The 18,361-nt window shown below is 37.5% G+C and overlaps 1 protein-coding gene across 13 annotated transcripts in view; it reads left to right on the top strand.

Annotated features, from left to right (window-relative positions):
* Window positions 1–18,361, top strand: part of TNRC6C (trinucleotide repeat containing adaptor 6C) — a 270,642-nt gene that overhangs the window by 73,353 nt on the left and 178,928 nt on the right. For 8 of the 13 annotated variants that reach the window (XM_072645135.1, XM_072645140.1, XM_072645141.1 and 5 more), the window contains exon 2: window positions 5,359–5,458. In XM_072645135.1, the coding sequence (XP_072501236.1) occupies window positions 5,359–5,458 (100 nt within the window). Of the gene's footprint in view, window positions 1–5,358; window positions 5,459–6,901; window positions 6,924–18,361 lie in introns of all 13 variants that reach the window. The other 5 variants (XM_072645138.1, XM_072645145.1, XM_072645136.1 and 2 more) reach the window with 1 other exon arrangement.

The following is an 18,361-nucleotide window of genomic DNA, read 5'->3' on the forward strand; positions in this document are numbered from 1 at the left end:
CAATATTGAACCAGTCCTGCATTCCTGGTAAAAATTAATCCTGATAGTATAAAAATGAAGCCTCCCCTGTTATCTTGAAAATGTTTTTTGATGGCACTATTTCACTTTCCTTTCTAGAGCAAGGTCTTCCTTCCGTTATCCTTCTGTCCATTCCCTCCCTTCAATTTGTGAGAAACATGCTTACTTTAAAAAGCATAACATTCACTGTGAAGTCAGGAAAGGTTTTATTAATTTTTACCTTCATTCCTAAATGAAAGACCAGGTAGTTCCAAATGGACTACGCTTGCTCCCATTGGCCAGCATTCCAAGGTTTGCTAAACCCCACCCCACATGGGTCTGTACTCCTGTCGCATTCCTCATTTTCTTTATAGAATGACATGCTTTAAATTATTTCAATATAATTCCCTTAACTGATGTACAATCTTTCTGGTGTCAACCTGAAAGTTTGGTTAAAGAGGCAAATAGGCTAAGTGTTGTTTTAATTGGACAGGTGGTAAATAAAATAAGAGTTGACAAAGTGTCAGTTGAAATTACCACCCAGGATATCTGTGTTTTCTTTACCACTAACATGCTAACATAGTATATGCCCATAAAATATTAAGAAAAAGTCCCATTATTCAAGATAGTGCCTTGGGTTAAGGGTCTCATCCCTAATGACCATAAACAGAAAAAATGCTCTTAAGTCAGCCCTTATCTGGCCTTGTTGACATAGGAAGAGATATTCTCTGAGTTTACTCAGAGAACAAAAAAACCGTTAGGTCCAAGTTCTTCACTGGTATTACAAATATTATGTATTTTCTGTGGAAACGTAAGTTCAGTTCATCTCTTCCACGTTGCTCTTACTCTACCCTCCCATTTTCTCACACTCTTATTTAGAACCAGAAGAAATTACTGTCTTTTAGTTACTTACCTCCAGCCTTGGCAGGAGTGCAACTTCACTTCTCCTCTGTTTCTTGCTTCCTTTTTCCTCACTTAAACAATTTCCCCATATCCCTTCCATAGAAGATCAGTTTAAAACTTTAGCACCCTTGGATGCTTTTTCTTGATGCTCTTTTTCTCTTCTTCCTTCCCTGCTCCCTCTCTACATCTCCCCTTCTCTACCTTGCTTTCAGTTTCTCTGTTAGAGACATGGGAGGAAGGGAACCTTTTATTTCATAGAGGACCTGATTTCATTAGTGTAGGGAATCTCTAAGTAAGGAATTTACTCTATCAATGCAGATAGGCAACTTTTTACAACTTGTAATTGTATAAAATTACCTGAAACACTGAAGGATGAAATCACTTGCCTAGTATCATAACAGTCATTGACATGAACTCAGGTTTTTTGATTCTAAGGCCATCTATTTCCATGCCATGCTGCCTCTCACATTTTCTTGATAGTTGTACTTTTCTTCTATTTCTTTTGTTTGTTTGAAGTTTTTGCAAGCTGAATTCCTTCTCTTCATTGATTTTTGTTTTTTGTTTTTGGTAGGAAGGTTTTTAATGCCTTTTTTGTTGAATGTTCTATTTTTTCCCTATTGATTTTTAAGTCCAGCTTTTCAGGTATTTTGGTTTGCATCGTAAGTTCTTTTGCTTTTTTAATTAATCTATTTTCTTTTCTGATTTTTTTTTTTGGTGGTTAGAAATAATCTTGGGTTATTCAAACCAAAGTTTCTTCAGAGCTGATGGCCTTTCTCCTAAATGCTTATTTGGCATTGAAACTCTGAAGATCAACCATTACAAACTATTGCGATTTCAAGCATGTTCTTTCACCTTCCTCCCTCATGATTTGTAGATTCAATCAATAAATACTATTTGGTTATGTCATTTTTTTTTAATGTGAGTGCTACTAGGGTGGGAGGGTTATATTTATTTAAGGATTTTGGTAATTGGATCTGATTGAGGATTTATTCCTTGTATTTGATGATTGCTTAATGATTTATTTTCTTTAGTTTGCAAAGTGGCTACTGAGTATAGATCAGTGAACTTAGGAAAGCAAAGAATATTAAGGAAACTTTCAGGTAATTTCTGAAGAATGAACATAACTTTCTCAAGCAGTTGAACCATTAAGAAACTGGTACATATTTTTGTACTCTAATCTTTTGAGCCAGTCCCAGTTACATGTAATATGACAGATGCTTATCACTTTGGAGACCTGCTGTAGAGAGATGATTATTTTAAACATACAATTTTTATATTATTTGCTGACTTTAGAACCAGCCTCCCATGTAAGATGCTACTCTGTCTTGTATTCTGAAACCTCCTAAAATATAAGCTTCTTAAAGACAATAACCTTTTTTTTGTTTTGTATCATTAGCAACTAGCATAATAACTTGTACATAATAGGTATTTCATAAATTCTTTAAATTGGATTGGATTAGTCTAGAGAATTTCAGGATGTGATCTGTACTCAGTTGATAGCAATAATAATACAGACTCATCTTAGTCATGTATGGATATAAAGCATTAAACAGTCTCTTCAGCTACTCTTTTTTGTTTCATTCCTTTTTCAATTTGTAGACCCTTTGTCAATCTGTAATTGCCATGGAAGGGTGTCCAAAAATGTAACAGGCTACCTTGATACATGGCAAGTTTCCCCATCACTGGAAATATTCAAGCAGAAATGGATAGCTTACTGCCAAGGGTATCATAAAAGGGGTATCCATGTGTATTGGAAGATGGCACTAGATGAGGAGTTTTTAACCTGGGGTCCCAGGGATGGACTTCAGGGGATCCATGAAAAGTTATTTTCACTAACCTTTGATTTTCTTTGTAATGCTTTGTATTTTTTGCATTTTAAAACTTCATTCTGAGAAGTCCATAGGCTTCATCAGACTGCCAGGGGTCCACAACACAAAAAAAAGTTAGTATTCTTTAGATGATCATTAAAGATTCCTTCCAAGGCTAAGATTCTTTGGTCTCTTACCTTAGGGAATTTGACACTTACCTCCCCCCCCCCCCACACACACACCCATAAGGTTACTTGCCTCCTTATTTAGTTTTCCTAATTTGTACTACCTGCCCATCTACTTGAGTACATTTTAGCTCAGCTCTTTCCTTTCATTATCATCATTGCTTAAGGCTTTTAACATACATGCAATACCAGTCTTAACATACACATTTGGAATTATAAAATAGACTAACAGATATGGAAAATATCCTAATAAAAACCTTTACAACATTAACAAGCACAGTGCCTACCACCTTAAGGGAGCTCTATAAGATTAACACTTCTGTGCTAAGAGGAGGAAGAAAATTGATAGACATCCTGAGAGTATGCAATAAGCAGTTTAAAAACTTACAGAATAAGTAGACATCAATACATTGAATGATAGTAAGGGCTGATAATAGATTCATGCCATTGAATTTCTCCCTTATAGCCAAAAGTTGATTACTTCTGGGTAGAGCTTACAAAACTACTATGATCCAAGAGTGGAATCAGTGATTCCTTGAGGGTAATATTCACATCAATGCAGCCAACAATATATCTGCAAAGAAGCTTTGCCATGGCTGAGTAATGCAAATTTGTTTCTAGAAACATAAGGGCTTATTGTGTGCGTGCATGCGTGCGTGTGTGTGTGAGACAATCAAGGTTCAGTGACTTGACCAGGGTTACACAGCTACTAAGTGGCAAGTGTCTGAGGCTGGATTTTAGCTCAGATCCTCCTGACTCCAGGGCTGGTGCTCTATCACTGTACCACGTAGTTGCCACATAAGGACTTCTTTTGATAGCATAGGATCAGATTACTACCACAAGAAACTTCAGAAAGAACTTCATCTTTAAGAAGCTTTGATTTAGTGATCATTTTAAATTATAAAGGAAAAAAGTGAAGAATTGGAACAAACACATCACCAGAGATTGTTTATAAATTTAGCACCTACTAAACCTCTGCTGCCTGATGACAAGACTTAAATACCAGAAGTTTGCTGTCTTTCATGGACTGCAGATAACAAAATCCCACATTATAAATATAGATGTCAGAATATCTTTCAGAGATCAACCAATAAACTTTTGGAACCAGATCATTATCATAGACCCAACAGTTTCCCATAATCACCCAGATATACAACATTGACAAAAACAGTTTAAGAACATTTTTGATAGATAAATACATATATAATCAAGCTAGAGGGAAATACAAACTTTCAAAGTGTAAAGACCTGGCTGAAAAGATCAAAATCACATGGAGACAGGAAAGGTACATATTCGTGATGTTTTATCTGCTATCGAAGTTGTACTGAAGTTGCTCTCAGTGAGCCTAAAGGATAAACTTACATGTTAATATTTATTCATCTTTTTTTAAAGGACTTATTTTATCTACCTGTGTAGAAATAGTCCATTGAACACTAAATACTTGTCTTAGTACTCATTCTATCTGAATGTAGTCCAAAAATAAAATATGAAAAGAATACTTTAAATATAAACATAAAAATAATGATACTGTTAAGCTTTTCAGAGTTATTTCAGATATTATCTGAAGCTTAAAATCCTGTGAGTTAAGCAGGGAAAGTAGTTGGTTTCCCAATAAATCAGTGAGAAAATTGACCCTTATGTAATAGCCAAGGTTCATATGATTAGTCAGTGACTAGATCTGTCTCCAACCTTCATGCTTCTTTGGCCCACCTAGTTTAGCTTGGAGACCTAATAAATAAGCATGAAAGGTACCAAATGAGATTCACAAAGTAAAGAACTTTTGACTAAGGAAATTTAAATAAGGCTAAAATGAGTGTATTTTCATTAATTTAATTAATTAAAAGTTTGGTTTAAGGAATCGTCTTCCTCATTCACCTCTGAATAGTCCCATGTTATGCTCCTTTTTCTCTCCTGTTGTCATAATAACACTATAGCACTGTGACTTTTCTGTCATTTTACAGCAGCCATAACTATTAAAACATTTTTATCGTTAGATCATTTGTTAAACCACTAACTACTAGGAGCAAAACTTATGTTTCTCATAGTTCTTACCACTAACCCTTGTTAAATATTCTCTTATCTTTATTAAAAATGAAATTGTGAGACAAAAGCATTAGTAGAACTGGACACAAAATATACCCATTCGTTTTCCTTTCACTGAAGTGTTTGAGAAATACCTGAAATAACATGTAAAATGAATTGCAAACTTTAAAGCGCTATATAAATATGGACTGTTACTCTTATTATTATTAGCAGTTACTAGGCTTACTAGTTAGGTTAGCTGGGATTTCATTTTGGAAAATATTATTTGAAAGAGTCTTAATGTTCTGCATTTTATAAGTGTTCATTTCCTAGCCACTTATTGATTGCTTGCACAGAATATCATAATTTGTAGTTATCTCATTAGCTAAAAAAAAGTAATAACTTTCTGAATTAAAACAAAATTTATGCTTAATTTTTAATAGGGAGAAAGAACAAGAAATATAAGAAGAGGAACATTTGATGGAAGAAAAGAAAAAGAAAAAACAGGAAGAAAAGAAAAAGAAGGAAAGTGCTCAGAAAAAGGTTTGGCTGCAGTTATTGTCTTGAATTCAATGTATTGGTAAATTAAGTGTCTCATTAGCATTATCATAGCCATTACAGTACCATGTCTCCTTTTATTTTATTTTTTCCTTTTTGTGCTGACCAGGGTGGTATTTCTAACTAGAGTGGTAATATGATGATTAAAAATTTATGATCTTAATACCTTGGTAACTAGGTATGTGTCCTAAGTATTTATTTCTAGAAGTCTTCTCAAGCCACATTAATATGTTCAGGATGGCAGAATTCTTTCTCAGCCAACTAGAGAAATATCTTAAGGAAGTTTGGTTTGTTTGTTGTGATAAGATGCCCATACCCGTCCAGTTAAAAATTACATTTTGCCAAGAACCACTTTTTAGTGCTAAATAGACCGTTTAAGACCATGAACTTAATCCGAGAAACAAGGTATGTTTATTAAACTATTGCAGCATTTCTATATACAAATTAGATTACAGAATACTTGATGTTTCAAGGAATAGGTAAAATCTAGTAGATATCTGTGATATAATACAAAGAGCATTGTCTTTGAATTCAGAAAACCTGGGTTCAGATCCTGACTCTGATACTTAGTAGCTGCACATGACTGTGGATAAAGTACATAGATTTAGACCTTAGAAAGCAGCCTCCCTAAATTTACAGATAAGGAGACTGAGGCACAGAGAGGCTAAGTAAATTTTATTGTTGTTATTTAGTTGTGTCCTACTCTTCATGAACCCATTTGGGGTATTTTTGGCAAAGATCCTGCAGTGATTTGCCATTTCCTTCTCCAGCTTATTTTACAGATGAGGAAATTGAGGCAAACAGGGTTAAGTGACTTGCCCAGGGTCACAAAGCTTGTAAGTGAGGCCAGGTTTGAACTCAGGAAGATGAGTCTTCCTGACTCCAGGCCCAGCGCTATATCCAGTCCGCCACCTATCTACCCTGTCTAGGGTTACTCAACTAGTATCTGAAGCATAGAATATACAGAATTTGAACCCAGGTCTTCCTGACTTCCAAGTCTAGTGCTCTGTTCAATACTTCATGCTGCCTCTCCACTTAACCTCCCTGGCCTTCAATGCTTTCATCTGTATGATAAAGGAACCAATTAATGTCTTCTGATCCTATACTTGAATATGATGTATGAATTCACAAAATGTTATTTTTTAAAATTTGTATCTTAACTGCTTATGTAATTTAACAGGATAACTACTTATATAAAGCAACAGTATGTGTGTCTTTAAGACAGTTTAAAATATAGATTAGGGGAAAAATTCTGGATTTTTTTCCCCATTTAGGATAGAGTATATACAATTCAAAAGATTGTTTTAATGTTAAAATTCCAATAAATTAAAAGATAGGTAAAACTTACTGATATAGTAGAAATCTGATTATAAACTTCATAGATCATACATATGGTATTCCTAAAGAATTTCTGGTTTTTTTTTCCAGGCTGCTGATCAAAAAACCAAAGGTAAGTTAACTTAACTTTGGGGGGATGTATTTGATGCCAAAACCCAACTTTTCAGTGTGGAGATGAGATTTTTTAAAAACCAACTCTTATTTTTAATATGTCACTTTGTGAGAACATAGAACTGTGAAATCTTTCCTTTATTATTGATGTCTTTGAAGTATTCTTTAACCCATTATACCATTTGTTTACTCTAAAAATTGTTAAAATGAATATACATGTTTTAAATTTTACCTTCAATTTGCCCTTAAAGATTTCTGTCAAAGACGGGATGTCTTTAATTTAGTTGTCTTAGCAGTTGGATCAAATATTATGTGAATATCCATAGAACCTTAAAAATTAACATATTGTATCTTTGGTCTCTTACTGTAACATTGAAAGGTAAGATTATAAATATTAATGGGCAGCCTAGTGATTTGTTTAAAAAAAAAAAAGGTAAACTTCTATAAAGAGGGGTGGTGGAAAGGAGCACTTAGAGGGTGTCTATTCTAATCCTCACTCTGCCACTTAGCTGTTATGACTTTGGATAAATTACTTAACCTCTGTGGACCTTAGTTTCCTCATCTGTAAAAAAATGTAATAAATGTAAAAAAAAAAAAAGTAATAATGGTACCTACATCACAGGGTTGTTGTGAGGGTTAAATGAAACAACATGATAAGCCCTTTAAAGCACTTACATAAATACTGTTATTATCTGATATCTATCCTTGCAGCTGAGGCAAAATGGATAGCTCCATTTCATACTCTTAAGAGAAGCCCTTTAAATTTATAGAACACCTTTTTCCTAAAGAGTTTATTGTGATACATGTTTGTGTGTGAATTGGTGGTTTTAAGTGAAAACTACTAACTTATACATGTCACTTAAAGAATGATTTGAAAGAAGAATTGTTGGTGGAATTGGTGCCCAAGCTATCAGCTTTGAAGCATTCTTTTCCCTTTTCACATTTGTTGAAATATTTCTCTAACAGATTCAGTACCAACTATATTCTGTTGTCATTGTCATTGTAATTGTTTTTCCTTGCACAATGACAAATTGCTTATTCTTGTGTAGTAATATTGAATTACATTGTCCTGTCACTTTACACACAGAGAGTTATTATTTCTATTATATTTTTGATGGTTATTTTCATTCCTCATTCTAAGCTCTCACTAGATTTTTATCTTATCTAAAATACTGCTCCTTTGGGAACAGTTCATCAGTAACTGTACTAACTATGCTAGCAATAAATAGTAATAGTGATTTGAAATTACTTTGTAAATAAAAAATATTCGTTGAATTCTAAATAATTCATCTGTGAGTAATAACAGCATTAAGGCTTGTGAGTCTCAGTGTTAATATAAACCAATTACTCATCATTTTGTGAAGGAAATTGTGTAGTTTCCATAGTTGTAAATTCCTAATTGGGCATTTGAGCTACGTATGGTTTTGTATGAACCTAAATGAGTATGTTGCATATACATTGTAGTGTAATATTTATCTTATATTTACAATAAATTACATTTTCCAACCTTCAGATTATTACATTTAAATTTTCTGGGATAGAGGACTTAGAGGAAGAGGTATAGATAAGGGTTTCTATGTTAAACTGTCTGAAGTAGGATGGTAGAGAGAGTATAGTTGAAAGTTGAGTATATAGGCTGAGGAGTTTCAGTGGACTCTGCAGCTTGAGAATGCAAAGGATCTCTGAAGCTTTGTTATATCACTTGTCTTAAATGTTTAACGGAAAGGAGCAGGACTTCTTAGTCTAGAGACTATGAACTTTTTTATTTGTTTGTTTTTAAGTTTTGATAATTGCATTTCAGTGTAATCAGCTTCACTTGTAATCCTATGTATTTTGTTTGATGCATTCTAAAACATTATTCTGAGAATAGTCTTCACTAGAAGATCAAAAGGGCTCACAATGCAAAAAGGTAAAGAAGCCCTGCTATAGAGACTATGATATATTTGGTTTTTGTTTGTTTGTTTTTAAGTCCTAGAAATATATTCAGCTTGAACTAGTCTACATTTAATGCAGAATATATTCAAAACCAATCTGATGAGATTCGTTTTTCATATTTTCCCAAATGTGATATGACAGATATGACAACTAAAAATTGAGAACATATTTCCAACCTCAACCTTCTTCAATAAAGATTTTCCCAGAGCAAGGAGACAAATACTAGTTTTTGATGTAGTGATATATATTTGGAAGCCATACTAACAGTAAGACTTGAACCATAACAGAAGGTATTGACATAAATTTAGGAAAACAATGCTGGATGCCCAAGCTCTGAACACTTAGATCTAATTCTTACTTTAAAGCTTCTTTACTGTTCTTCTTATTGTTATAGTTCTTCTCCCTAAAACAAAGTTTTTGAAACTGGAGTTGTATTGACTGGAAATTGGGATTGTAGCATAAGACCTTCTCAAGGTAGGCACAAAACAATGACCAAAATCATAGGATAAGTTAGATTATGATTCCTTTGTAAATATATCCACTATTTTAAAGGAAAGTTAGCATCAACAAAACTAAGATTAAGGAGAAGAATTTACTCTATCTGGTATGTATTTGAGTGTTTAGGGTGTGACTGCCCTGAAGAAGTTGTGACTAATCTTCCCTTACTGTCTACTTCCCCCATACCCCCTTTAGGCTCCAGGTACTTTTACTGAGGCCTTTGTTACAGGAGGAATGGATTGGGAGCCTCCACTTCTCTTGCTCTCTTCTTGATTCTTTTCAGGCTGGCTTCTACACTCATCAGTTATCCAAAACTACTCTCTCCCAAGATAATAGCAGTCTCTTAATTGCCAAATGTAATTGTCTTTTCTCAGACATCTTCCTTCTTGATTTCTTTATAGCCTTTGATGATGTCAGTCACCCTCTTCACCTTGATACTCTTCTCTTTTCCCTCTATACCATATCAACTGATGATCTCATCAGTTCCCATGGATTCTGTTATCATCTCTATATTAATGAATATCAATTCTGTTTATCCAGCCCTAAATTCTCTGCTGATGTCCAGTACAGCATTGCCAACTGCCCAGGAGTTGGATATCCAGTAGACATCTTAAACTCAAAATGCTCCAAACTGAACTCATTTTCTTTTCCCCAAAACCTTCCTCTCTTCCTAACTTCCTTATTATTGTTGAGGGTATCATCATCCTCCCAGCCACTCAGGCCCACTGTATAGATGCCATCCGCAACTCTTCTTTCTCACCCTCTATGTCCAGTCTGTTGCCAAGGATTTTCAATTTTGCGTTTGTGTCATCTTTTGAATATATTTCTCTCTTCTGACACTGTTGTTCCCTTCTGCAGACCTTTATCACCTCCATCAATTCATCACCTGGACTATTGCAATGACATGCTTGTTGGTCTCCCTGACACAAGTCTCTCCCCATTCTAGTCCATCCTCCACTATCAAAAGCAATTTTCCTACTGGGCAGATCTGACCATGTCATCCTTCTACTGAGTAAACTTCAGTGACTCCCTATCATTTCTAGGATCAAACATAAAATCCTCTGTCACTCAAAGCCCTTCATAACCTGCCCCTTGCTTTTTCATACTTCTTATGTATAAATATACTGTGTACTGTAGGGTATACTACACCTCACCATGTACTCTGTGACTGGGTGATGTTGACCTCCTTGCTGTTTCTTGAACAAGACTCTCTACCTCCTTACTCTATACATTTTCACTGGCTGCTCTTCTGGTTCTGGAATCCAAGACAGCGGAGTGATCAGTAATTGTGATCTCCCTCCCCTTGTTGACCTTGACAAGTCCAGAGAATAGCTCTTCAGGAGAAACCCTGGAAGAGCGGGAGCAGCAGAAGAGGTAAACTCATAAGGCTAGAAAGATCACTAAGGAGGGTTCCTCTTGCTGTGGGCAAAGGTGACCAGTCAGGATCAGAGCTGGCCCAGACAGCTCCACCTCACCAAGCCAGGAGAAGATCCTGAACCCCAGGGGGGTGAAGCCAGCAACTACCAACACCAGGGCCCCAGGTGTGCCTCAGCACCCCAGTGGAATCAGGAAGACACTAGCAGAGACAGCTGAGCTTGCTATGCTCTAGCTCAGCAGAGGAGCCTCTAGCATCCAGACCTCCTCACCCCCCCACACTTAATGAGCTAGCTCTAGGGTAACTGCAGGGAAACCCAAAAAGACCTCACCTGAAATTTGCCTTCAAACATCAGCCAGCTTCACACCAGGTAAGCTGCAGCATTTTAGCTTCTAGCTGAAAGAACCAGAGGCCACAACACACAAAGCCTCAAGTTTTAGACACAAGAACTGTGGGACAGAGCTCCCTGTGCCACAGATGCAGAGATATACTTTAAAAGCCAGAAAAAGGGTTATTATCCTGAGTAAGAAGCAAAGCAGAAAAGAAAAGACCATAGAATCTTTCTGCGGGGACAAGGACCAAAACACAAATACCAAAGAGATCAGCAGTGAGACTGTACTCCCATCTGAAACTTCAGAAGGGAGTATGAACTGGTCTGAAGCACAAAGAGTCTCCTTGGAAGAGCTCTGGAAGGATTTGAAAACCCAAATTGGAGAAACAGAAGAAAAAATGGTTAATGATATTAAAAATATGAAAAAAGAATTCACTGAACAGAACAGCTCCTTAAAAAGGAAAATTGGACAAATAGAGAGGGAAGCACAAAACCTAACTAGGGAAAATAACTCCTTAAAAGGAACAGTTGGACATTTTCACTGGCTGACTCCCATACCTGGAATGCTCTCACTCTTCAATTTTCACTCCTCATCTCTGTTTCCTGACTTCCTATCTTCTTTCAAGTCCCAGCTAACGTCCCGCATTCTATAGGAAGCCTTTCCCAATCCCCCTTAATTCTAGTGCTTTCTATTTGTTGATTATTTTCATTATCCTGTATATATCTTGTTTGTACATATTATTTGTATGTTATCTTTCTCATTAGACTATGAGCTCCTTGACAGCAGGGAGGGATTGCCTTTTACCTTTCTTTGTATCACCAGCAGTTATCACAATGCCTGGCACATCACAGGTGTTTAATAAATGTGACTAACGTTAAAAATCTTTCTAAAAGGCATCAAAATTCCAGTTTCTTAGAAAACGAGCTTTCTCCTGCTGATTCAGTTAGAAAATCTGGTATATTTTATGCAATTTATCTCAGTTTGATAGGATTCTTTCAGTGTACAAAAGGTATTATGTAGATTGAATGATAACATAAGTTGTTACAGCAGTTTTTCTCTACTATACTACTAAATATACTGTGATAGTTTGGAGACTCAAAAATCTTTAATAGTTTGTGTTTAAAAGAAAAATCTGCTTGTTCTTTGAAACATAGCAGAAGATAAGAGTTTTAATCCATTTTTTAAAATTCTTCATTTATTTTTAGTTTTCAGCAGACACTTCCACAAGATTTTGAGTTCCAAATTTTTTCCCCATCTCTCCCCCTCCACCCACCCTAAGACAGGGTACATTCTGATTGCCACTTCCCCCAATCTACCTTCCCTTCTCTTATCCCCATCCCTCTATTTTCTTGTAGGGCAAGATAGACTTTTATACCCCATTGCCTATATATCTTATTTCTCAGTTGCACGTAAAATCAATTTTTAACATTTGTTTTTAAAACTTTGAGTTCCAACTACTCTTTTTTCCTCCCTCCCCACTCATCCCCAGTGAGAAAGCAAGCAATTCAATATAAATTGTACATGTGTAGTTGTGCAAACGACTTCCATAACAGTCATATTGTGAAAGATTAACTAAATTTCCCTCCATCCTATCCTGCCCTCAAATTTATTCTGTTCTCTCTTTTGACCCTATACCTCCTCAAAAGTGTTTACTTCTAATTACTCCCTCCTCCCATTTGCCCTCCCTTCTATCATCCCCCACACCCCCTGCTTATCCCCTTCTCCCTTGCTTTCCTGTAGTGTAAAATAGATTTTCATGCCAAATTGAGTGTGCATGTTATTCCCTCCTTAAGCCAAATATGATGAGAGTAAGGTTCACTCTTTCCCTGTCTCCTCCCCACTCTTCCCCTCCATTGAAAAAACTTTTCCTTGCCTCCTTTATGAGATAATTTGCCTCATTCTATTTTTCCCTTTCTCCTCCCAATATATTCCTCTCTCACCCTTTAATTTTATTTTTTTAGATATCATCCCTATCTATTCATCTCACCCTGTGCCCTCTGTCTGTATGTATATAATCCCTCCAACTACCCTAATACTGAGAAGTCTCAGGAGTTACAAATATGATCTTTCCATGTAGGAATGTAAATAGTTCAACTTCGGTAAGTCCCTTATGATTTCTCTTTTCTGTTTACCTTTTCATGCTTCTCTTGATTTTTGTGTTTGAAAGTCGCATTTTCTATTCAGCTCTTTTCAACAAAAATGCTTGAAAGTTCTCTATTTCATTGAATGACCATTTTTTCCCCTTTAGTATTATGCTCAGTTTTGCTGGGTGGGTGATTCTTGGTTTTAATCCTACCTCCTTTGACCTCTGAAATATCATATTCCAAGTCCTCTTGTTCCTTAATGTTGAAACTACTAGATCTTGTGTTATCCTGATTGTGTTTCCACAATACTCAAATTGTTTCTTTCAGGTAGCTTGCAATATTTTCTTCTTGACATGGGAGCTCTGAAATTTGGCTCCAGTATTCCTAGAAGGTTTCCTTTTGGGATCTCTTCCAGGAGATAACCAGTGGATTCCTTCAATATCTATTTTACCTTCTGGTTCTAGAATATTAGGGCAGTTTTCCTTGATAATTTCTTGAAAGATGATGTTTTGATCATGGCTTTCAAGTAGTCCAATAATTTTTAAATTGTCTCTCTTGCATCTATTTTCCAGGTTAGTTCTTTTTCCAATGAGATATTTTACATTGTCTGCCATTTTTTCATTCCTTTGACTTTGTTTTATAATTTCTTGATTTTTCATAAATTCATTAGCTTCCATCTACTCCATTCTAATCTTTAAGAAAATGTTATCTTCAGTGAGCTGTTGGACCTCTTTTTCTGTCTGGCCAGTTCTGCTTTTTAGGACATTGTTCTCCTCATTGACTTTTTGGATCCCTTTTGCCATTTGGGTTAGTCTATTTTTTAAGGTGTTGTTTTCTTCAGCATTTTTTGGGTCTCCTTTAGCAAGCAGTTGACTCATTTTTCATGATTTTCTTGCATAACTCTTAATTTCTCTTCCCAATTTTTGCTTTATTTCTCTTACTTGATTTTCAGAATCCTTTTTGAGCTCTTCTGTTGCCTGAGACCATTTCATATTTTCTTGGAGGCTTTGGATGGAGGAGCTTTGACTTTGTTGTCTTCTGTTTGTATACTTTGATCTTCCTTATTACCAAAGTAAGATTCTATAGTCTGATTCTTTTTTCTGGTTTTTGCTCATTTTCTCAGCTATTTACTTGACTTTTGAGCTCTTTGTCATGGTAGTTCTCTGCTTCCAGTGGGGGTGGAAGTTGTACTGTCAGCTGCTTGATGCCCCCACAGTCTGTGAGCCTAGAGCTCCAGAAACAGTGCTGCCATTGCTGCTGCCCTTGATGTTGCTGCGGATTGTGGGCGGAGCCAAGATGGCGAAGTAGAAAGACACACATACACATAGCTCCGAACCCCCAAACCACAGAACGGCTAGAGGGGACCAACCCAGGGCGAATTCTGCACCCAGAGACCACGGAATATTGGAGCAAGGGAGATTTCTGTTCCGGAGAGACCTGCAAACCTCTCGCGGGGGGTCCTTCGCGCCGTGGACTGGGCGCCGGGACGGGGAGCAGAGGGCAGCCCTGCCGCGGCCACAACACCGTGAGGAAAAGATCTGAGAGGGCTACGGGGACGGGATCTCCAGCAGCCACGCGGGTCCCCCCACCCACAGAGGGACCTGCAAACCTCTCACAAAAGGTCCGTCGCGCTGCAGACGCGGAGCCCAGCCCGGACCTGCCGCGGCCGCAGCCGCGGCCGCGGCTCCAAGAGGCACAGATCTGAGAAGGCTCCAGAGACGGGATCTCCAGCGGCAGCACAAGCCCCCCCACCAACAGGTGACTGACGGGGGTAGGTGAGAGAGTCTCTTTGGCGGGTTGAGAGGGGAGTGGGGTGCCCCCATGGCTCGGGCCCCCCCAGGAGATAGAAGCTGAGAGGCGGCTACAGACAGGAGCTCCCCAAACGGGCGGGAGCCTGGATCCATTGTGGAAGGTCTGTGCATAAACCCCCTGAGGGAACTGAGCCAGAGAGGCGGCCCTGCCCCTGACCACCTGAACTTAATTCTCACACTGAATAGCAGCCCTGCCCCCGCCAAAAACCCTAAGGCGGGAAGCAGCATTTGAATCTCAGTCCCCAAACGCTGGCTGGGAGGACCAGGAGGTGAGGTGGGTGTGAGGAGAACATTCAGAGGTCAGGTCACTGGTTGGGGAGAATGCCCAGAAAAGGCAAAAGAAATAAAACTATTGAAGGGTACTTTCTCGGAGAAAAGACACCTCCTCCCTTCCTTTCTGATGGGGAGGAACAATGCTTGCCATCAGGCAAAGACACAGAAATCGAGGATTCTGTGTCCCAGCCCACCCAATGGGCTCGGGCCATGGAAGAGCTCAAGAGGAATTTTGAAAATCAAGTTAGAGAGGTGGAGGAAAGACTGGGAAGGGAAATGAGAGGGATGAGGGAGAAGCATGAAAAGCAGATCAGCTCCCTGCTAAAGGAGAACCAAAAAAATCTTGAAGAAATTGGCACCTTGAGAACTAGCCTAACTCAGCTGGCAAGGGAGGTGCAAGGGGCCAATGAGGAGAAGAATGCTTTCAAAAGCAGAATTAACCAAATGGAAAGGGAGATTCAAAAGCTCACTGAAGAAAATAGATCTTTCAAAACTGGAATGGTACAGATGGACGCTAAGGACTTTATGAGAAAGACAGATATCTCAGAACATACCGCGCAGATTCGAAAAATGGAAGATAATGTGAAATATCTTATTGGAAAAACAACTGACCTGGAAAATAGAATCAGGAGAGACAATGTAAAAATTCTGGGACTACCTGAAAACCATGATCAAAAGAAGAGCCTAGACATCATCTTCCATGAAATTATCAAGGAAAACTGCCCTGAGATTCTAGAACCAGAAGGCAAAATAAATATTCAAGGATGTTGCTGCGGATTTCTGTTCCACCTCCACAGGCTCCTCCTCCACCTTCACTGCCCTGGGGCTGGGACCAGACCACTGTACTCCCTCATAGAGGTCCCACAGATTTTTCTACTGACCTTCCAATTTGTCCTTGTTGTTTTGGGGTCATGAAGTCTGGAAGCCACCACAGGTGTCTGAGATTCAGTACCAGCAAGACCTGCTCAGGTCCCATATGTGCTAGCACTACTCACGCTGGACTGCACTCTGCTCCCAGCAAGCATGATAAACACTTCCTCTGGACCTTTCAGACTGTCTTAGGCTGAAGATTTGCTTCACTCCATCATTCTGTGGGTTCTGCAGCTCCAGAATTGGTTTAGAATCATTTTTACAGGTATTTGGTTTGGTTTGGGGGGTGAGCACTAGCAAGTCCGTGGTGTTGCTCCACCGTCTTGGCTCTGCCACCCAATCCATTTTCTTAGTGTTTCCTTTGCCATATATCATCTCAGTCATAGAATTATTTGACTATCTTCACATGACCTTTGCCTTCAGTCTGCTTTCCTTAAGAACTCATTGATATCACTCAAGAAACTTCGTATTACAATAATTGCAACCTTTGTAGTATACCTGGAACCTTTTCATTACAATTCTTGATTTTGACAGTGTTCCAGAGACTTGATTATATATATGTAGAAAAAGGGAAAATTTACTTGAGCACTGACTGCTGCTCTGGTGAATGGAGACACCTTTTCCACATCTGAACTTGCGCGCTCTTTCTTCAGATGGGCTTCAGCCTCTTATTTTCAGTCTTTGAATATTTTCTCTCAAAATTAGTAATGAATGTAATTCCACAGTGAGAATAATTCTGCTGTGTTTATATTTGTCTCAAATACTTGCACTGTCCATTTTCTCATCTCCTGGCTGTTAAACTAATCTGACTATGTTGCTCTTTTACTTAGATGATTCTAGTTGTTTCTTATTACCTCTAGGATCTAATACAAACTTCTTTGTAGATAATTTAGCTAATGCCTACCTTTCTAGTCTTATGATACATTACTTCCCTTCCCACACTTTGAAGTTTTGCCAAGCTGGACTTCTGCTGTTGCTAATATATAATACTGTATCTCGTTTCATGGCTTTGTACAATGTGCCCCATACCTGGGATATACTCCCTTGTCAGTTCCACCTCTTAAATTTCCCACTTTACTTCAAAACTCAGTTTAAATGCTACTTCCTACATGAAGCCTTTCAGATCCTGCAACTTCCCAACACCCACACTCATAGCTACTACTGTCTCCCTTCCCTCTAAAAACTCTTTTGTTTATTTTGTATATATTTACATATGTACAATTTTTCTAGACAGATAGAATGTGAGCTCTAGTATTGTTTTCATATTTGCCTTTGCAGATTCATTACTAGTGTGCTTAATAAAAGCTTCTTGATTAATTGACCCAATAGATGACATATCTATATTACTTAATATTTTTGTTGTATTTAATGATCTGATGGCCCGGAGATTATTGATTCATATAATTTTAGAGCTGGAAGGTGACCTTGGCAGTGAAGTTTCTTTTGTTTTACAGATGAGCAAAATGAGGCCCAAAGTCAAGGGTGTGATTATCCCAAAGTTGTAGGACTAGTTATAAATCTAGAACTCTAATCTAGGTGGAAATTGAATTGAAAAATCATCCTGTAAAATGTCATTTGAATATGCCAACACTTTTTACTCTAATTAACCTGATTTTATCATGAAGTATAGCTTTAAAGATACAGTTTTCTCTTCCTTACTTCATATAGAGGATTACACTATGTTGTTATCCTCTAGAATTCCTTTTGGTGAAGATTTTTAGATGTTTCCATTATGTTTTAGTTCTTGGTCATTTATTTTTTTTAAGGTAATCCTGTCATTCACTTCAAATCTCTCTTGCATTCCCTTACTCCTAAATAACTTACTCAGTTGACCAAGAGAAGTCAAATCATAAAGGACTTCGTGGGAGAGTTCTTCTTTTCGTGTTATTTAAAGGATGGGTAAGATTTTTATCAGGTGAGAGTTTTAAACTTTAAGTTTAAACTTTACTCATTGATCATTAGGAAGACATTGAAGGGTTTTGAGCAAAGGAGTGACATGATTAGATGTGTTAGAAGAATTATCAAACAGGGAGAAGAGTGAAGGTGTGAAAATATGTTAGGATATTGTAAGCCCAGGCAGGTGCTAATGATGAATTGTAATGGGATATATGGTAGTGGAAGAAAGAGTCACAGGTTTGATAATACCAAGGTTTTAAACATGGGTGTGGAGTCAGGGGAAATCTGGATTAAATTCTCCTCTCACATTTAATAGTTATTTAACTGTGGGTGAGTATTTTAATCTCTCTGAATCTATTTTCTTA

The sequence above is a fragment of the Notamacropus eugenii genome, chromosome 2 (genome assembly GCF_028372415.1).
Source record: "Notamacropus eugenii isolate mMacEug1 chromosome 2, mMacEug1.pri_v2, whole genome shotgun sequence".
NCBI classification, from domain to species: Eukaryota; Metazoa; Chordata; class Mammalia; order Diprotodontia; family Macropodidae; genus Notamacropus; species Notamacropus eugenii.